Genomic DNA, 22,600 nt, shown 5'->3' with positions numbered 1-22,600 from the left:
GGTACCACCTGCAGATCCCTAGTCATTTCATTCAGAGAACCCCCAGCCTTGTTCCTTCCGCTTACATATTCCCAGACTCTTGCATCTTCCTCCTGAATCCTGTCTTCTGTGATTGTGACTCACATGACAGCCATCAGAATCTTTGAGCATGCCATACAGCTCATGTCTTCCCTTCCCTTTCCATACATCTTGGCTTCTTTCTGATCGGCCTCACTCATTAGGAGACTCAGGATGTGAATGAAGCAACATTCTCTATTCTTTCCCCTGTGCTCTCTCTATTTTCTGAAGGATGTCAGGCCTAGAGTTGGTTAGTACTGACTACATGAAAAGTTGAAAGGATGCCTGGCCCTTGTGTCTGGTGCGGTCTGGTCTACTGAGCAAATGTGGCTGGGGTGGAGCCGTGACCATTCTAAGTACCGTAAAAGCAGAAGCTGAGGTCTGTGCAGTCCCTGAAGTCCTCTGGGATATTTCAGGATGTAAGTCCACAAGAGTGTCAAGGTACTAAACACATGCTTTGGAATGAGGCTGTGACATTGAATTCATGGCACCCTCAGGGGCTCAGGGATCCCATAAAGACAGCTTCTGGTTTGTCTTCACAATGGCTATGTGTTCTGCTGGGAAGAGTGGGCAGAGGGGGGGGGGCTGTTACAAAGCCAGGCTTATGGATCCTGTCAGGTTTGCTCCTGGAAAGGAAAACAACTGCAGATTCGCCAAAATAAACTTTAAGAGCAGAGCAAAGGCAAAATTTCCTTTCCTTTCCACGTCTCTTTGTGGACCTCTTTGTGATGATCAGTGATTTGAAGGTGTGGGACAGGCAGAGAGCTCTCCTGGGGTGCAAAGCAATGGCAGAAATCCACCTCTACTGGAAATAAAACTTTGGAAGTTGTAAAAATCAGTTTCGTGTTTCATGTTCCATTTTTTTAAAAGTATTTGGGATGTTTAGTTTGCAGTTGCTACCGCCAAGGAAACCTGGGAGCAAGGCATGCAGCTTCTAGAACTACAGATAACGGTACCCAGAAGGCCAAGCAGGGAGGCCCAGACAGCTTGCTATTTTCTCCCACATGAAATGGAACAACAGTAATTAAAACTGAGGTTTCCAATGATTTGTGTGTCACTGCTGAGAAGGCTCAAGAATATTTTTTAATGAGAAGAATAATAAACCAATGTCATAAAGCATTCTGCATTTGCCATTTCCAGCTGTTGGCATGTGGCATGCAATAATTTATATAGGTCAGGTGATTGAAGCTCTTCCTAAACTAATCTATAGTGAAATCTCACTATATGGGTTTCATCAGGACACAGCCATGTCCAGAGATTGTCAAATATGTTTATACTACATTAGAAGAACACTCTGATGTGCCAAGTCTAAACCATTTACTGTTTTATTTTATACCAAACCAACAACGGCACTAAAAGCATTCCAACCCCTAAACCCGTACCATGCAGGATCATTGAGCAAATACATATATTATGACAGATAATCGATGTTTTATCAACAGAGACAAGATACATAAATGCACAAGAGAACTCTGAACATATCTATTGAGCTTCTAAAACTCACCCAGCAAGGAAGCACCATAGAGTTAGAAAGAATCCCGATCCCCGGGTCCCTACACATTATCACGCATCCCATGACTCCAACTGGCAATTGCGTTATCAGAATGTTTGAACCTATTGGTTTTACAGCTTCTTTTGGGGGTGTGAGGGGAGACCCATGAAAAGTCCCTGTGAGAGTCCCTGGACACCAGACGGTGGTGTGTGAACTTGGAGAACAAAGAAAGCTAGTGTAAGCAAGGGTCTGAGTTGGTTGCCGGGGATTGGCTGCCTTTGAGTAAGTCCATATGCTGGGAGGCCTATGGGGCCACCAGACTCTAGGAATGTGATTTCTTCTGTCTGTGTTGCCTTCGTAATGGGTTGGGACACACATGGCAATGGATGGAGCTGTGCTGGCTTCCAATTCTGTGGGAAAATTTATCTATCACAGACTGCCATCTGGCTTCCTTTACTTGAATACTAATGGCACTTAATAGAATAATGGGTGTTTGGAATGGAGTGTTTGTTAATTTGTGTAGCCTGTTGGTAATTTACTGGTTTTTAAGGCAAGGGTCTGAAGTAAAAATAGATGTCCAAGCCACCGTACGCCATGCCTGAAAATGGAGTTGGATAAACCGTGTGAAGGGAAAACACATGAATGCTGCTAAGAAGATGATGGGTGGCGTTGTCCTGGCTTCCAGTCACAAGCCTATTGTAGCCCTGGGAAGAAGGTGGCAACCTAGAGTCTCAATAAAGAAGAGGTGTCTCATAAATTTTTTTTGAAAATACTTATTTTTCTGTATCTTTTAAATTGTTCAACATAAAAGATCTCCCTAAGTCATCTATATACACACAGAGCATGGGTCTTCACTCGTACTCACTTCAACCCCCAAATTCTTATTGTTGAGATTTTTTAAGACTTATTTTTTAATGACATGTAAATGTATGTGTCTTATCTCTGTGTTGCTACCTGCCAAGAGAATGCATATGCCAATAGAAAGCATGAGAGGATGTTGGGTCTCTTGGAACTGGACTTAAATGAGGTTGTGAGTCTCCTGATGTGTTTTATAAAACAAAATCAGGTCCCCTGCTTGAGTCATATGTGGTGTTCACCTCTAAGCAGTCTCTCCATCTCTACCTTCCTACCTCTTACTGGTTCCTTTCGGCTTCCCAAGCAGTCCCCATATTGTGTTCATGCTGTCTATGTCTGTCTGTCTGTCTATGTTTGTATGAATGTATGCATGTATGTCTGCATGAATAAATAACATGTTTGCACCTGTTGATCATATATATATATAGATAGATCATCTATTTATCTATCTATCATCTTTCTATTATCTATCTGTCAATCTATCTCTCTATCTATCATCTCTGTAATCTATTTATTTATAATTTTCACATGGAAGGAAATGTGTGCTCCTGAGTCATTGGACCCGTGACTTGCTGCTGATCCCCTTACTCCCTTCCTCTAAAATCCTCCTCCATCTCATAGTTTCCCTCTACATCCTTGGTGTGAGAAAAAAAAACCACATGTGGCGCGTTGAGTGCAAATGTCTCTCACAGGTGGCGGGACGATTTGTGGAGATTTTGTGACTTTGCTGGACAAAAGATGTCACTGGGCGTTGCCTTGGAGCATTTAGTTAAGACTGGAAGTTTTCTCCCTTGGTCTTGCTCTGTGTTTGTGGTTTCATGTTGTGAGCTCTCAGGCAGCTGACCCAGCCTCTCTCCCTGCTGCCATGCCTGCTACCTCCCAGGTAAAGCGATGGACTCTTATGTCTCTGGAACTGTCAGCCCAAATGAACCTTTCCTTCTAGAAGTTGCCTTGATCATGGTGTTTGCTCACAGCAACACAAAGTGACTAATTCAGCATGCCATGGTTGCCTTTCTGTGTCTGACTTAATCCTCTGAACATAATAATCTTCTTTGTACTTACTTCTATTTAAGAGAACTTGGATCTCTTCTTAATAATTTAAATAATCACCAAAGTGACCTAGTAATGTGTATATATCTCTGACTCATTTAGTTCAATTCTTGCTATCTGAATACCATCTAGAAATTTATATGTAGGATTTTTTTTTAAAAAAAATGCATGGTGTTTATCATAGAAATGGAAACGATCTATAGGAATTTCCAAGACTTCCAGGTTTGATAATTGGCTTAAAGGACTGGCAATGTGAAAAAAAACTGTTAATCTTTCAAATGTTTTTCTAAAGTGATAACACGTTGATTAACATTATTAAAAATAAAAGGAACTCTCCTTGTTTTGATTGCTGCCATAAACACCATGGCCACAGCCCACTCCTGGAGGAAAGGGTTTATTTTCCTTACACGGCCCAGTCACAGCCCACCAATGAGAGAGGACAGTCCAGCAACTCAGTCACGAGCAGAAGCTGAAGTCTTGAGGAATGCTGCTTACTCGCTTGCTTCCAGTCTCATAGCCGGCTGCCTTTCTCACACATCTGAGAACCCTGTGCCCAGGGCTTTCGCATCAATTAGTAATCAAGGAAATGGCCCAGAGACAAGCATACAGGCCAGTCTGATGGAGGAAGTTTTCTAGCTGAGGTTCTCTCAGAGTTGCCAGTTTATATCAAGCTGGAAAACACTCAACAGCACAGACATACGTGACTATGTTCAGGAGATACACATAGATTCTATACACAGTGCTAAATTCTCCCAGACGTCACATTTAACAGAGTGTTCGCAGAACGCCAATCAGAGAGGCTCACCGTGCTTTGATATCCTGTGTTTTCATTGACGGTCTGTTTACTGTATGTGGGGCTTCTACCTGACAGCTTTATCTTCATGTCTCTCTGGCCTCTCCAGAGATCATACTCAGACAACATGGCCAAAGATACCATGTCTACATTACTAATGTAGCGTATACAGCATGGATTAATTTCCTCAGGTAAATTAAAGGAAAAGAAATCCCATCGGGCAGGGATGAATGTCAAGGACTCAGTGAAAACGTAGATTTCTTTTTGAGTGCATTTGGTTTGAATACCTTAGACTTACCGACCCAGCGTGTAAAGAAATAATTTCTAATTTGATTAGTTCACACCCAGATAAAATCCAGTGATGGAGGAGAAATAAAGGTAGCCAATAGTTGGGATTTCCTGGCCAGCAAGTCTAGCCTAATCAGGAAATCCCAAGTTTAGCCTCTAGAATCCACATGCACCGCCACACATGTGCAGCACTTCAACCCCCATACAAGCATGCTCGCCACCTCCCCCCACCCCAGAGAATACACACACGGAACTTCAAAGATGTTGTAGGTGAGTGGTAAAAATAACACAGTACGTTTCATTTGGGCAGCATCAAAATATTCTAAGTAAATTGAGTTAAAGTATAGGAATTAATTTTCCTACATTGTAACACTTCAAAAGGTGGTCACGAAAACTTTCCAGTGACATGTGTAACATTTTTGTTGGACAGAGTGGCACTAAAGCATTTATCACCATTTTTTTCCCCTCATGGGACCCATTAATGCCTACTTCAGTTTATCTTTCTTGTGTGTATCTGTTCCGTTGAAGCTAAATTATTACAAATGTGACTCTGTTTCCCAGGCAATAACTGCAGTGGTTTCTTTCATATAGCAGAGACTTAATAAACATTTATTGCCACATGAATGAATAACTGGGCTCCCCAGTATTGTTGGTGCACATTGTGGTAATGATAAGTTCTTGGGGGCATGTGGGTCTGTCTTGGGGAACATGTGCTTGTTCTGGTCTATCCCTGGAATCTCTGCTTCTGCAAAGAGGCCACCTTGGGACTTATTAGACATTTCTCCAAGCCGGGAGACTTCTGGCAAGAATGTGGCATGTCTCTTGTGTTGTCACAGCTTGCTCCTGAGTTCTGCAGAGGTGGGGGATTACATTTGAATGTGATTTTCGGGGAGCAGGAGAAGGAAAAGAAACTGAGCATGAGGTCTGAGGACAGGGCAGAAGGAGACCATCGTGGCTTAAGAGAGTAAACTTTTCTTTGGAGCTGAGATCAGACCAGTTTGTGAATGTGGCAGAAGCTGATGCGAACTAAGAAGTCTTCAAATGTTTTTCTGCAATCCCTCATATTACCTAGAGCTGACTGGCTCCTTAAACGCGTGCCAGACTTCAAGTTACTGTGGGTTACATGGCCACCGCGCACGCAGGGCAGGCTGTTTGGCTATTCCTGGCGCTGGGCTGGAATGGGAGAGAGGAGGTGGGGGAGGATAGTACTCATTGAATAGAAAGTACTCGTTTTCCCAGTTTTAGCCATATTGTCAGCATTTGTAATTCTAAAGTCATAAATCTCAAGGAAATTACTTTTTAATGTCCTCTGGCACAACATTAAGACTTTGCAATTAGATTTTATAGCTTATGGTCATATGTTACGGGTCACAATGCAGGATGAAGACCCTTCTGCAGGACAGACTCAGAAATTTAAGATGAAGCAGGCTGGGAAGTAGCTTCCTGGTGGATGGGGTAGTGGTGGTTTCAGGCTGATCCTAGCCTAGAATTTCAAGATCTTGCATTGCATATGAATTCTCACATCTTCTTTCTAAAATGCTGATTATCAATTACTTCTTGTGCGAGTTACCAGCGAGAAAAGCTGGCTGCTAACCCCCTTGGTCATTATCTTAAGGAAATGGCAATGAGGGGTTTAATAAAGTAGAAAGCTATAAAGGTCTTAACAATTCTAAGCAAAAGAAAAGGGAAACCACATTCCAAAGGTATTCCTTGCAGTATTTTTTGAAACTTTTCTATTATTACCTCTTCCCAGGTGTGTCTGAGGTGTGTACAGTGCAGAAGTACCTGGGCCATAGTTGCTTGAGATTCTCCTGCTGTTGACACTGAGTTCCTGCGATAGTTCAAGTATTTCTCGTCTGCACAGAGAAATCAGAGAAATGAATGGAATTTCAGAGCCAGAGTGGCTGCTGAAGGCAGTACTATCTTCCAGTAGATCTAGTGATGAATGCTTGGGCCAGGGTGAAATGGTTTGTTTTGACTTACTACTAGACAGTTAGATGGATACATGAAGTCTGGGCACTGAAATATTCTGTAGCCTTAGAAAGGATTGCAGAAAGAACTGGGGGGCTGGAATCCTTGTGAGTCTAGTTTTATGGGTGATTGTTGGCATGGAGCATTGACTATTGCTCACAGGGAACTTGCCTTTTGCATATGACATAGAATAATGTCTAGAAAAGGGGGCTGTAGGGAAAGAGAAGTAATAGCCAGCAAGCAGGAAACAGTGGAGCAAACCAGTACAGACCTGCTACCCTATTGTTGGTAGGGCTTTAAAACATTTCACTCCCCAGGCTCTGAATCATAATCTTAGCTTAGATGATGTTGATAGGGCAGGTTATGCAATGCACTGAAGCTGGAAATAAAGTCCACAGAGGAAGAGAGGCTGCCAGCTTTAGAGCGTATTAGCTATCTTTGCGGGAAGATGGTCTTTGTACACCTTAGATAAAAGTGAGTAAAAGAAAAACCTTCCAGAATGTTCTCTGTACTCCATCCTGCACTCTCTTCCCTGCTGTGCTGACAACAGCCAAGAGCCAGCTGCTACACCATCAGGACAGTGTCTGATTCAAACACCACACACTCATGCACAATCACACATCAGCGCTTTGTGGTCGACCTCCACACACACACACACACCCATACACACTCGCACATCAGCACTTTGTGGTCGACTGCCACACACACACACACATACCCATACACACTCACACATCAGTGCTTTGTTGTAGACTGCCACACACACATACACACTCACACATCAGTGCTTTGTGGTCGACTGCCACACACATATACACACTCACACATCAGTGCTTTGTGGTCGACTGCCACACACACACATACACACTCACACATCAGTGCTTTGTGGTCGACTGCCACACACACACACACACACATATACACACTCACACATCAGCACTGCATAGGTCTGTAGCTACTCTACTCTGTGTACTTCGCATCTTCTTCACTGCAATAAAGCAGATCTGGACATGGTTGGCATTTTTATCCTTAATACTTACAAAAGACATTTGGTTCCTAAAACCTGGCTAATGGATATGGTAAAAGGGGTGTGTGTGTGTGTGTGTGTGTGTGTGTGTGTGTGTTCATGTGTGTGCCACAGCAGAGGCCTATCTCGGTGTCAGTCTCTGCCTTCCATATTGTTTGAGAAAGTGTCTCTTGGTTAGCCCTGTGTGCAAGGCAAGCTGGCCTATAACCATCAGAGATGTCTCTACCTCTACCTCCTACCTCCTGTAGGAGTGCTGGCGTTGCAGATGTGTGCCCTGATATGTAGGAATTTTCATGTGGATTCTGGGAATCAGAAGAATGCAGGTAGTCAGAGTTACACGAGCCTTCTCCCCAGCTCTGAGGGTGTGCCCCCTCAGATCCTAATTGATACACAGATAATTATTAATATTAACAATAGTACAAGCAGTAGACGCTTTGTGCAGGCTGAAGGAGAGATTGGCATGGTTAGCCCAGTTTTCGAAGGCTGCACTTCATTGTTCTGTAGTCTGCAGATGAGAACCAAGTGGGTATTGATTTTGCTTAACAATATATCAATAGGAATAAATTTGCTTTTGAAATGAAGAGGTTGCTTGTTTCCCCTTTTGTTTTGTGACCTTGGGTCTGTGCGGCTGTATTTCCATGCCTAGTAAGTGTTTTTAGTACAGTTCTGTGGCTACGTGAGTTTCTATGTCATTGGCTTTGTTTGGGTCTACGCATGACTCCCCTCACCGTGCTTCCATCTTCTCACCTATGATGAAGAGAACTGTGGAGATTCAGATTTGAGTTGCTTGCAACGGAACCTAGAACCAACCATCCTGCTTATATTATATATTAGCTCCGTGGGAGCCAGTGGTCCTGTTGTGTGTTTTCTATGCATAGCTTCAGTGGCAGAGAGTTAGCCATGCAACTTCTTGAGGCATAGAAACAATAGGTTTTTTTCTTTGTGCTTCAACTTCTTTGTCTGATGCACATTGCTTTCTGTCTATGGCTTGGGGAATATTTTTCTACCATCTCCAGTCCTAACTAAATGTACACTATGATTCTGATTTCGGTGTGAATTCAAATCCCCATAGATGTTTTGAAATGTTTTCTCTGTCCCGGAATAGGCTGGAGTGAAAGAATTCAGGATGGACTTGGAACTATGCCATGACAGTCCTTATCCACCCTTTCTTTAACAAATCGAGCCAAGTTTAGTTGCTGAGAGTTGATGCTGCAGGCAGCAGCCAACCCCATCTGGATTCACTATTGTCCCTTAGCAACAGGATCCCCTTATGGCCATATTTTCAGATTTCAGCTTACGGCCTTATTACCTAGACTATCTCTAGCATGTTTTTGCTTGAGATAAGAGTTCTTCCAATTACCTCTCCTGTATAAGGAAGGACTGACTGGCATCTCTCTAGCCAGCATACAATTTAAGGCTCCCAATTACTTTTGATCAAATTTATTAACCATCACTCACGTTGATAAAAGAGTTTTCTTAAAAGTATAAACCACATATCTTTTAAAAACACTTTGTATACTTCTGGAAAAATATTGGCAAAATATAATGTGTGAGCTTATTTTGTTGTAAGAACTCAAATGTCAACACACCTGACTTTGGGGTTTGTATGTGCACACATGTATTTGATTTGCTGATACTATATACATTTCTTTAACTTAATATAAGCCGTGTTCTCAGTTAATTCATGAGATTTATTTCTTATGATGCTACTGACTCAGCCCTACTGCTTAGATTATCATGATAATTACAACCTCAAACTGAGTTGAGAAGTTTTCCCTTTTGTCTGAAATAACTTATAAAATGTTTGCATTATATATTCCTTACGAATTACATAAACTTAATCTTGCCATTTCTCTAGCATGCCATATGTTGGAGTTCATTATGAAATTAGTTTATGTGCTTTTAATAAGAAAGTAGCGCAAACCAATAAAATCTGAAACGTTTCCTAATAGACTTGCGTCTGTTGAGGGGCAGCGACTTGGTTATACTGGAGACTTTAAAGGGCAAAATGGAATGAAGGAATTTAAAGAGATGGGATTTTGCAAAAGTCAGAGCCCTGGTCTTCAGGAGAGGATGGAGAACACTGTGAGGCTGTGGTTTGTGCCTGCAGGGAATTGGCTGGAGAGCTCGGTCTGAGTAGAAACCTCACAATGACCTTGATGGGTTCGGTGAGAAGAATGGGTGAATGATGCACCCGACTCAATGGCCACCACATCCAAGGCACCGCTCCTGGCTGTAGACACCAGAACTTTGGTTTTCATCGCCCATCACCTGGAAGTATTTTCATAGTAAGGATGGTTGTATGAGATACAGAGAAAGGACCCCACAGTCGTCGTGTTGGAATAAGGATGGCTAGATGAGGTAGGGCCAGAGGGAAACGACTGTCCTTAGATAGAATAAAGATGGTTAATGATGCGCTGGAGAGATAGCTCAGTGATTAATAGCACTGATTCTTCTTCCAGAGGACCCAGGTTCAGTTCCCAGAAGTCATGTGGCAGTTCAAAACCGTTTCCAGTTCCAAGGGACCGGACACCCTCATGCAGACATACATTCAGGCCAAATACCAATGCACATAAAATAATACTAAATTAAATGATTAAAATAGAACCAAAGATTTTTTTAAAGTGTGGTCTCCCTCCCCATGGGAAGTCTTATCCTCTCTGAGGAGTGGATCTGGGGGAAGATGGAGAAAGTGGGAGGAGGGGAGGGAGTAGGAACTAGGATTGGTATATAAAACTTCAATTATATAATAATATAATAATAATAATGAAGTGATTATAATCAGAAAAATAAATTAAAAAGTGTGATTTCCATAAGGTTAGTACAGAGGAGCACTGTGGTCTGCATGTTACTCCCCTGCCTGCTCCTCTAAGACATGTGATTCTAGACGACTCTTCCCTTCCACTATCCCCTCCAACCTCTCCTCTCTGTAGTTGTATAATCCCTATAGACACTTATAAATTGTATTTACACTTAGAGAGACATTAGCACTATTGTCCCAATGGTATTATAATTTCTTAGAAGGATCCTTTGCTCATAACATATCACAACATGGATGTCTTGTATATGTATAGTGATAAATGAGTAGTTGTTTTAATTGATTTATGGTAAACGTGAAAAAGTGTTTGTGAAATGCCAAGAATACCACACTTTCGTGTGATAGCATATACATAAAAATTTCCAAAACAAATCTGTGTATAAGGTTAGACTTATTTTTCTTTAAGAGGAAAATAAATTCCAATCAATATCAATTCCCCAGGAATTGATAATGAAGATATTTTGCTATCCATGCACGAGGCGTTATATGACAAGAGTTTTCTGTACTAGATCTGTTTTTATCTTCGGCGTCTGTTCGAAGAGATTATTGCCTTTTTTAAAGCCAGTAACAGCATTGGTTTGACAGTTAGCATATGCCCATTTAGTCAGCATGATATTACTCAAGCACTAAATCCAAGAAAAAGAACATCCAACTCTATAGTTGGTTGCCAAGGAAGAGGGGAAGGTATCCTGAAACTGGCAAGCAATGCGCGGCATGTTTCTTCAGTGCCAGGAATGAGGCTTGGTTCAGAAGCAGTGTTATGTCCCTCTTCAAATACCATCATTTCCTCACAGTCTGACTCTGGTAAGCTAATGTCGAATGAGTGTTAACTGTGCTTGTAAAAATTAAAAAAAAAAAAAAAAACAAGAAGAACAAGAAAGAAAGAAAGAAAGAAAGAAAGAAAGAAAGAAAGAAAGAAAGAAAGAAAGAAAGGAAGGAAGGAAGGAAGGAAGGAAGGAAGGAAAGCCTTAGAGTGGCTGCATCCTGATTTCCCTTAGAAAAAAATGTAATTGAGCCATAGGAGTAACTTCAAATTTCTCATCCCTAAACATTCATAAAGGATCAAATGTGTTTAAAATGTCTAATTTACAGGGCCAAAATAGAAATCTAATTGGCCTGGAATGGAAATACTCATTTGAAAGCAACAGAGGTGCCCATGCTTTGTCCTTGCTTCTAAGTCTAGTGGGGTTGACCAGTGTGCAGGGCCCAGTCCTGGAGTCTTAGGAAATGGTCCTTACCATCCCCTGTTGCTCCGGTGGGTTTGTGAAGTGTGAATGCTCAGCCTGCAGCCAAAAGGAAAATGCACATCTGGCTTGTTAATCACGGCCAAGCACCAATATCTATATTGCTCTTTGTTGAGTGGCCGCCTTCTGTATTTTTCAAGTTAACATATGGATTATGTGATATCCTGATAAAAAGCCTGTAGTGGCACCTGTTAATTGTACCAGGGGACCTCCAAGTCCTTGCTGCTATGCTTGTTACCTGATCAGCTCTGTCTGTCATCCTGGAGGAAGATCATTCATTTTTTTTTTTTTACCTTTTTTATTTGTTTCTTTCTTTCACATTTAGAAATTGGCCCCTGGTTACGGGAGTTCAGAGCGGAGAATGCTGTGGATTTCTCGAGGTTAACATTTGACCCAGGACAGAAAGAACTTGTCGTAGGAACAAGGTAAGAGATGCTGTGTTTTTATCTTCAGAGATATTTTCTGATTTCATTGTTTATCTGTACAGTACCCACCCCTGGCTTTCTTAGCTGAAATCAGTGTGTACTGAATAATGTAATTTCATCTAAGAAGGAAGGGTTAAGTACATGCCATTTGGTACATCCTCAGTAAGGGCACGGTGAACTCCTTACCGCAAGCGTGGACCATCCCCGCCCTGCCTCAGCAAGTCTGCAGACCTGATTTCATGAAATTATTCCTACCATAATCCCAGAGGATTCGTTCAGGGTTTTATTTTTATGTTAGATATGAGGAGACAGAGGCTGAAAGTAAACAAAAATAAAAACAAAAACTTGTTGTCCGGAAGCATACACCCTGTGAAAGATGGAACCAAGTTTCAAACCCAGCCACCTTGATCCCAGCAAACATGTCTTTGACTTCTGTTTTTGAGTAGAGTTCAATAGACCATACATCTCCATATGCTTGGGGTTCTAAACAACCACAATTACTTAGTGGAAAACTGGGTATTTGGTCAAGATACCAGCTTCTCTTATGGGGTATGAGATCACCCAGAGTGACCTGAAGATGGTGACAGCCTGGGTGCAGTAGTGGCGAGAGATGATACTCAATGGGACATTGTCCTTGGGCATCCCTCTCTGAGCAGCTCTGCTGGTCTTCATAGCATTGCTTCCCAGGCCCAGTTCCTCCACTAGAGAATGGACCAGTGCCCGAGTCACCCTAGTGGGCGGTGTAAGGTGGTACCCAGAATGCACACAGATGAAATACTCAATGACTCCTGAACTTCAGAGAAGCAAAACATATTTTATACTAAGTATGCTTTGAAATCCTGAAGACCCTAGGGATACAGACTGTTTCTTATATTCTAGAACTATCTTTAATACATGGTGGGTACTTGATAAATGAGGAAGGAGGGAGTCTACTGGGCATCCCAAGCTCTGAACATAATTTTCTTATCTTTAAAATTGATACAATAGTTTTCACCCCTTCAAGCTGTTGTGCGGATGAGTGAAGTAGTCTATGACAAGCCATTACCATATTACCACATTCCCAGCAAGCCCACGGTGTGGCGGAGCCATGTGCTTTCCAGATGAAGCCACATTTGTGCTCATACACATTTCAGGCAAATAACCCTGAAGGAAGAGGGCAGGAATTTCATTTAGGAAATTTGGTGGGATTAGGCTCAGGACATTTGAGAGGGAGTCTGACCACTTATAAAACCTTAAAAATAGCACAGCCCTCAGGTTCTTTATAGGAAGGCATGACCTAGCAAGACAAGTTTAGATAACATGTGCATTTTTTTCAGAAACCAGTAACAGTTTAAAAATATGAGCTGTGGAAAAATAGAACAGGCTTCTTTATTTTGATCCCAGTTAGCTGTAGATATTATGGAAACATTTCTGGGACAGTTTCCCTTTATATCAGTGATGCTCTACGTCCCTGAGAGTGAAGTCAGTTAAAGATCTTTAGCACTCTTTGATAAAGAGAGCTTATTGTGAAGCAGAAGAAAAAATACTTCTTCAGGCAATTTGTGCTTCTGTAGCACTGGAAGGCCTTTGATTTGGAATCCATGCAGTTTCTAGAAGGATTCGCTCTCTTCCCATTTCCAAGGTGTATGGTGACTTTCACATGAATTCAAATGTCTTGGCGTTCAAATCCTGCTTTGCTCCTGCATCTTGAAAATTTAATAATGTTCGTGTCTTCTTTTAATTTTGCTTTTAATTTTGCCAGAAATCTACCGCAAACGGTAACACAATGACTATACCAAGAAGACAGATGCTGGGTCTGTGAGGGTCTCCTTATACACATGATCTAATGTGAGGACAGCCAACCGTGCCACACCCTATAAACCTGACCTCAGTGTAGACCCACCCATAGTTGTGCACCTGGGATCATGTCAGGACCCCTTTATGGGTGCATATTTTGCACACTTGATCCATCATTCCAGCCTCTAACTCATCTTCCTAATCAGCAAACATTTTTCTACACAGCAGATGATAAGTTTTTATATTCCTGCACAGAAAATGTCAGACATTGTTGACTCCACATGGGAATCCTTCCTGCTCTGAGAAGTGGCTGGAGGGTGGGGGAGGGAGAAGGGAGGAGAGTAGGAGAAGAGGAGGGAGTGGGAACTGAGCTACCTACGTAAAAGGAGAAAAGATTGTTTTAAAAAATGAATAAATAAAAGAAAATGGTATAGATTACCAATAAGCCCAGCTTTTTGTTTTGTTTTGTATGTTTTTTATAAGAAAACTAAATAGTTATTAATTCGGTTTAGAAACCAAGTGCTTCCAATACAGGGCTTTAGTTTCTTCAGAAACCACAGCAAGCAGAATTGTTGAATAATTTCACTGTATTCTTGGACCATTTGTTTCATCATACTTAGCTTTCTAAACCTGAAAATTAAAATAGGAGAGAGTCACACCAGTTACTCCTGGTTGAATTTGCTATATGTATTCGGAAGTGCTGAAACTCTTAAACACATTGAAATTCTGGGTTTGCATGGGACATTCGTAGACTCCTGCCCTGGTCATCACAGACCACAAACAGTTTGGTTCTTCACTGTGTGTGGCTGGGGAGGCCAGAAAGGGTATTTTTATAAGTTGTTCTTTGAAGCAAGAAAACGATGTATATACTTGGTTGAACTGCATGTTCTTAGAATGTGGCTACCTTATAGTTCCTACCAGACTGAGCAGTAGCTTGGATGGTTTGCCTTGAGTTGGTTCTGCCTTGTTCCCATTGGAAGCCAAGACCCTGGAGCTGCTTCTCCTTAATGACCTCACAGTGAATTGCTTTGAGAGAGCACCTGTTCTCATAAGAATGTGATAAATAAGGCTTTTATTTAGTTAAACTCAGTTTTTCCCTCACGACGCAAGTATTCTACCACTTCTCATCAAGGCGTGTGGGGGAAGGATTCTTTTAGATTCAGATAAACTTTACTTTTCCAAGATCACTTAATGCTATTCTCTGTTCTTCAGATAGCGTTAATCCCTGTTTTTGCTTTAAAATTTTTACCTGAGATTTAACCTGCTGGTAGCACCATATCATTAAAAGTAAACCCAGAAACGCTTATAGGATCCACAGTTCAGCTTCCAGCAGACATCCCGCTTCCTGCTTTTGAAGGGTGTGTTTTAGTCGGGCTTATGAAATTAAAGGTAACATGCGCCAAGGGGGTGAAATCAGTGATTGGGAGTGAATCCGAGAATCAGTGGCACCACCATGCACAGAAACCTGAGGGGAAGGCATGGCCACAAAGATGATGTGTTCTCATCAATTATGGCTTAGGAGACGCAGCTGAGATGGAAGAGGGACGGGGTGCTCATTGCTACCCCTTTGGTTATATGACCTCACCTGAACCCTTACTCTTAGACTTAATTACATTTTTGTCTCCTTTCTATTTCCTCTTTGGATATGCTATTGCATGAATTGGTGCTTAAAATCTTTTTCTTCATTAACATGGTTTAAGGCGAGCCATCATTTAATGTCTAGTTTACTATAGGAGAGGGTCTGTCTCCCTTGGCTGCAGACAGGTGCTCCAGTGAGCCAAGGTCTGAAGCCTTCTATCTAGGCGCTATTACTGAGATGCAGTTGTCCAGATAATGTCGTATGTAGACTTGTCTAGGGAGTGCAGTCTTTTGGATTGTTGTTGTAGGTTTTGGTTCCATTTTCTTGTCAAGGGTTTAAGACCATGCAGGTGGCCAAATTCATTGATTTTTGTTTTTGCTGTTGTTGTTTTTTAAAGAAAAGGGTTTTTTAGGAAATACCAGATTTGAATCTTCTCTACTAAAAACCCATGTGTAGGGCAGGAAATTAAATTTTTTTTTATCTCCCTCACCTTGTAAGAGTTCTATCTAAGTGTTTTAGTCATGTGCACCCAGTAAAACCTTTTTCCATCTCTCTTCTAGGAATTTGGTGGTTTGGCGTAGTGCTTTTATTCTCCTTGGAGCAATGCCCGCTTTCCCTTCTCTCCTCCATTTCCTGTGTGCCTGTTTCTCTCACACTAGCCAATTGAGTATGATTGTGAGGTAGGACCCCATTCAATGGGGAGAAGACACAATCACCACATTGAGATAGAATTTTAAAAAAATTGTACTTCCCAATCACTGTCCTGGTGTGCATTCACTCTTCCAGGGCACACTCTCCTGAACAAGAGTCATGTTTGTCTTGTCCACAACAAACAAACACAACACCAACCAACTAGCCAAGCAAACAAATAAACAAGCAAGCTTTAATCATATTCCCTTTTCACCTGGTCCTTTCTTTTTCTGCACTGTCTGTTTGATTGATTAACTTGACCTGTGGACTCATGATTTTTAAAAATATCTCCTCTTAAAGATACCTAGCTTTGACTTATGGACTGTGTGTGTGTGTCTTCTAACTTTTTTATCCTTTGTCCAGTATTTACTAAATATCAGTATACTTAAGGAGAATTACTCCAATTTTAAGCATCCTCTATGCTTGCCCCAGCTCTGTGAATTCATGTGGCCTAGCAGAATGTGCTTAAGAGAGGAGGAATCTGTTTTAAGAAAGATTTCTAACTATGTGTTCTCTATGCATCTTATTTTATTATTTCTTTCACAAATGTGTGTGCATATACACAGGTGTGTACCTGTATCTGAGGCCCAAGTTTGATGCTAGGAATCGTTCTTAATAAGGTAACCCACCTTTTTCACTTGGGCAATGTCTCACGTGAAACTGGTATTCTTTGATAGGGCTAGTCTAGCCTACCCATCTTGGGGTCCTGTCACTGCCTTCTAAGCACAGCATTACAGACAGGCTTGCCATGCCCAATAGGCATTTACATGGGCTGTGGGAAGTGAACCTCCCGTCTTCATCCTTTTGTAGTAAGTATTTTAACAATTTAGCCATCTCCCAATCCTCTGCATCATTTAAAAAAGAAAAAAAAGTTCTCAGCTTTTTTTTTTTTTTTCTGTGTTTGGTCTTGGAGAAAATAAGTGTAGCCAAATATTTATTATTTATTTATTTAATAAGAAAATAATTATTTAACATGCATATAGTTATTTAAATATTAAAATGAATAAATAATAAAAGTCTCCCTTTTATGTATATGAAGGAGTTGGCCAAAATGGGGTGTGGTAGTGATTAAGTTTCCTATATGTGATATGTGCTTTGAATTCTAAGACAGTTTTCTTCTGAGGCTGTTCTGCATGGGACTAAGGAATTTGTTATTTTATAGAGATTCCTTTGGGGCCCTTTAATTCACCTACTGTTTACTGAAGCTACATTATGCTGTGAAATGTTGGAGAAATGAAGATGAAGCATGTTCAGCTTCAAGTGTAGGAGCTGGCTAAGAGTGGCCTCTGAGTTAGCTTTATGTGTTTTGCCAATAAAGTTTTATTGGGACACACACAGTCATGTTTGTCCATTCATGCCAAGACTGCAGTTGGTTTGGAGCTCTAACTTCACATTTGATTATGTGTGTCATAGGCCACAGAGGTGCAATGTTTTCTACTCTGGTTTGTGAGATTCCTGATTTTTTGGCCTTGCAGGGTGACAGGAACATGAGGTCATGAGGAATAATTTCTTTGTGAGTAGACTCGGTGGCACAGAAGACAGTAGTAGTAAGGGAATTTGATGGTTCTTGGGGCAGGAAGGCCACACTGGGAAGGCATCCATCCAAGTGGGCCTTGGAGATGTTTCAAGTGTGGGTAGACAAGTGGAGCATTCTCACAGGGAAATTACAGAATGTCTTGTGTCTGGGAAAGAACTTGGAATGGGGCTGCACATAGGGACTCAGAAAGGAACGTGACTGTGGGTGAGGGCCCAGGTCAAAGGCAGAGCCGGTACTTGATCTTCTAACACAGGGCTTGACAATCTTTGACACAGGCCAAGGACTCTCATCTGGGCTTTGTAGACCTGGGCGGTTTGCCAGACTCCATGGCTGTTCAGATCCTGTCCTAGCTGGCACTAAAGGGGTCTTGCTGACTTCAGGGGGACACCCCCAATTTCCTCACACTCAGATCTCTGCACGAGGAGATGCTGCTACTGTGCTCTGTGCCAAATGTGCCAGGGATAGGCCGGACGATAGCTGGGGTTGTGGTCAGATAAGGACCAACCTGACGCTCAGAACAGAAATAGGAAAGGAAACAGGAGGAGACAGTTTTCAGCAATGGGCTTGACTGATTGATGGCAAAGAGAACGATGCATCTGAGAGCCAGGGTCCAGCGGGACCTCTGTGGGATTCTCTGGGAAAGGGAATGCCGGCGAATGAGAAATGAGTCTTTGGTTAGCTAAAGGTGTGTGAGCACAAAATCTCAAGTTTTACTAACTGAAGGGAGCCCAGAAAAATAATTGTTCATATAAGCAATTAAAATGGTGAACATTCCTAGGAATTCACAAGCTAAAGGAGTCAGAAATACTTAGCTGCTATTGTTTCAAGTGATTGGTTTCTCTATTAACTGGAAAAAAGAAAATAACAAATCACATAGGAGTAGAAGTCAGTATGGACCCTGGTGTATTATTAAGTCAGCACCAGAGGCATCCAAACCTCATCCCGAGATCTACAAATTGTATTAAAACATAATAAAGTCTTTATGACCAGGGTATTTGCTAACAGTGTGGCCTTATAACTTTTGTACAAAATATATGTCTCAGGAAAGGTTTCTCTGAACTGTTTCCTCAATGCAAGCATTGAAATCTACCATTATCTCTTCATTCTTGCTAAGTGAGAGGCTACTCTATTTCTGAGCCTTTTACTGTTATTTTTAAAAACTATTGAAGATTTGTTTCACTGTGTTCTTCTTTGTCTTTTTTTGTTTGTTTGTTTTTTTTTTTTTTTTTTTTTTTTTTTTTGAGACAGGGTTTCTCTGCAGCTTTTTTTTTTAGAGCCTGTCCTGGAACTAGCTCTTGTAGACCAGGCTGGCCTCGAACTCACAGAGATCCGCCTGCCTCTGCCTCCCGAGTGCTGGGATTAAAGGCGTGCGCCACCACCGCCTGGCTTGTCTTTTTGTTGTCTTTAGGATAGAGCCTTGATTTGTATGCCAGACTGGCCTCAAACTCATGTGGCAATCCCAGCTTGACCTTCCGAGGGCTGGAATCCTATGTGTGCACTACAATGACTGACAAGATCTTAGTTTTTCCCGTCTTGTCTTGTTATAGTACTGGTATTGGAGATTGCACCCCGCATCTTAAGTATTCTGGGAAGTCGTCTGGCCCATAACTCTGTTTCTATCCTCTAACTCTGTTTCCAGTTAGAAGAAGGGAGCCTACTGTCTGTCTCCATTACACGCTAGGCAAGTGTCCTGCCACTGCAATGTGTTTACATATGTCTTATGAACTTTTTGCTTAAACATGTCAGTATTGATATAGCTGAATATAAGTTTTATGTTTTGAAACTTTTTTCTAGTATGCGCCACTTTTAAGGGTTCAATTGAAATACCCTTTTGTAAATAGAAAATAAAATGAGCCAAATGACACATGAGTGATAGACATAGAAATCAGAAAATAAATAAATAAAATCAGAACTACTTAAAAATTTCCTAGTTACATTAATCTATTTAATATTTTTCTTTTTAAAGGATATATAAACATATATCTCCTTTCTATATATATATATATATATATACATATATATAATTTGTATACCTATATAGAATGTAGGTTTGTTCATAAGAATATTGCCACAGAGGCCAAAAGAGGTTGGCAGCTCCTGCAGAGTTGGCATCGTGGCCATTTGTAGATCACCTGACATAGGTAGTTGGTCCCCGAAAGAACACTATGAGCTCTTAATGCTCAGTCATCTCTTCACCCCAAATATTTAGAATTTTCTAAGATATATAGAAAAATCAGGATTGTTATCATTATGATTACTTGTTCTCATATTTAAAAACATCTCAAAAACCTCTCAGAATTAAAAACCTACAATGTAAATAAATAATATCAATTGAAATATACTGTTGTTGTGTGTGAACCACATTTCCCTGAGTTCCCACACCTGTGAAAGGAACTAATGTGTTGATAACTGGCCACGGGTAGGTGGCACATGCTCACTCCCGTGGATGGCCACACCACCATGCACATACAGGGAGCATTAACTGCATTGAGGGAGCTATTAATGGCAATAACAAAGAAACAAAGGGCATTGACTTGGGAGAAATACCAGGTGAGGGGCACTGGAAGGACTGGAGGGAGAAAGTGGTGGATGAATGTGGTCAAGGTGCTTTGTGTAACTGTGTGGAACTACCAATGAATGAAACATATTACTTAAGGTTATATTGTTAATTCAAGTTTAGCTTGTTAAACTCCTGTGATAAAGTACAAGGAGAAAAGTTTTCTATAATGATCAAGACCACAGAAATCATACAGGTGTTTAGAATGTACTTGTAGTCAGTAAACATGAAGAGTTTGAAATATCCACCTTAATCAGGTTGGGGAGCTGCGGTCATTAAGTTCCTTCATATGCCTTACATTTGCTAATAAGTTTGCTCTCTTAAGGATCCACGGTTAATTTTTATGGAACATTTTATGTTTCATATTGTATACCTGACATTGTTTTTCAGCTTCCAACTGATTTACATTTTTTTTAAACCTTCACCTCTATTAACACAACTGAAAATTTGAATGTATTGTCGAATGCCACCGTGTCAGCAGTGTGCTGGTGGGGTCCTCACGGTCTTTCCAATGGAAATGTGCTTTTGCCCATGTAGAGAGAACAGCCTTGGCCTGGGTCCAGGCCACGCAATGTTTCAGTTAATAGTACCTTCTCGGACTTCCTCCTATCGTGATTGTTTATATGCAGTGCATTTTGTCTTCACATTGTTCCATGGCCAGCTTCAGCCTAAATGTTTGCTAAACAGCGAAAGCTCCCTGTGTCCGTTGTTAGTCTGTTTTCCACGCACAGATCTGCATTTCCGTCTCCGTTTTTCTCAGTGCAAGGCCCATATCTACTTCCCTCACTCACCGTCTTCTCAGTTACAACACAACTTCTGCCTCAACACCTCAAATAAGAATTTAGACTTCTTTCTTTGCCTTTATAGCCATATTCATCAGAGGCCAATTGAGTTATTCTAGATGAATGTCGTCTTAAAACACCTGTGTCTTTCCTAATTAATGGAGGTCACAGTTACATTTTACGGTGTCTCTAGATGAAATGAGTCGTTCAGCTAATATGCTTCTGATGGCTCAACCTTTTCTTTAATAGCCTTGAATCTTAGTATGTTCCATGAAGACACTACTCAGCTTCATCTGTTGGGAACTGCACGGTTCCTTCAGAGAATGGATTGTTGTGTCTCTGATTCGTTGCTAATGTTCCACTGGGGGATGAGATATGACCTAATGATGAGTTCCTCTGTCTGAGAGCCAATAAGACATAAAATCCAGTAGAATCAGAGAGAACCTAATTGGACTTCAAATGGTGAGAAGGATAAACAGGCCTTAACGTTGTCATTTGGCATCTGTCAAAGGCAAGGGCTTTGAGATTTGAATTAGTCGTCTGCATCTATGGGCTCCTCCGACAGCAGTTACTCATAAACTGATCCGGTTTATTGCATTTGAATGTGCAATATCTAATTTTATTCCAGGACCCTGGGAACTAATGTCTACTTTTACTCCAGAAATACTAAGGAGATACAAATCCACATTTTTATCTAGTATAACCGTAAAATCAAACCAAGTTTACCACTTAGCAAACTCGTGCCTCTTATTTCTATAATGAGAAGAAACTATGGAACTAGAATAGTTCCCTTAACCTGTGTCACCACACACAGAACAATCTGACATCTTAATTGTTTGTACCAATGCCTTTCTCCATTGAAGGATGACCGCGGTCCTCATTATTACCTGTTTACATCTAGAGGTGTTATGGAGATGAATGGGACTGCTTAAGGCTTTGAGCTGCTCATGAATTGCCCCATTAGAGAAACAGATGCTAAGAGCAACATTTGGTTAGCATCTCTGCCTGGCTGGGAGCCCAAAACATTACTCTTTCATGTTGGAGAGGTTGGAGGCCTTTCTCCTGGACCTCACATATATTGTTTTCCCACCTCTGTGCTCACACAATTGCAAGATAAAGTGCATGCCTCCTCTGCAGTGCCCTGGAGAACAGCCATTTGCAGGGGACATAGATCTTACTTTGTGGTGTGAGTGGCCCAACATCTGGGAGTATCAATTTTTTATTCCTTTTAGAAGATTTTCTTTCTTTTTGTAACCTTTAACTTCATAGGTCACTGACCTAAACTGTAATAGATCAAGCTGTCTTGAGAGATTTAAGGCCCTTCTTGTTGCTCAGCCGGATTGGAATGGAATTTTTGTGCAGCCAAAGTAGTCTTAAGTCTGTGCTTGGGAAAAAAAAAGCAGTTTGAGAAAGAGGTTGGAGGTTAGCAGGGTCCAAAATGTTTTTTCAGATCCTTTGGTCCAGAGGAGGGAATTAAAGAAATCCCATCAGTACCTCATTTGGGATTCATCTTATAAAATATCTTTCAAATAGGTGGCAATGGTTGTTGAAGGGGACTAAAATGTTCAGTGTTACATATTTGAGCAATTACTTGGATTTCCTGTCATCTTTTATTTATTAAACAAAGATTTAAAAGCAACTACCATACTGTGCCCTTCA

At 41.2% G+C, this 22,600-nt stretch overlaps 1 protein-coding gene across 1 annotated transcript in view; it reads left to right on the top strand.

Annotated features, from left to right (window-relative positions):
- Positions 1–22,600, top strand: part of Sema5a (semaphorin 5A) — a 332,682-nt gene that overhangs the window by 89,327 nt on the left and 220,755 nt on the right. The window contains exon 3 of the mRNA XM_038324344.1: positions 11,921–12,020. Within this exon, the coding sequence (XP_038180272.1) occupies positions 11,921–12,020 (100 nt within the window). The remainder of the gene's footprint in view (positions 1–11,920; positions 12,021–22,600) is intronic.

The sequence above is a fragment of the Arvicola amphibius genome, chromosome 3 (genome assembly GCF_903992535.2).
Source record: "Arvicola amphibius chromosome 3, mArvAmp1.2, whole genome shotgun sequence".
NCBI lineage: Eukaryota > Metazoa > Chordata > Mammalia > Rodentia > Cricetidae > Arvicola > Arvicola amphibius.
Note: the sequence above shows the minus strand (reverse complement) of the source record. Positions and strands in the feature narration are given on the sequence as shown.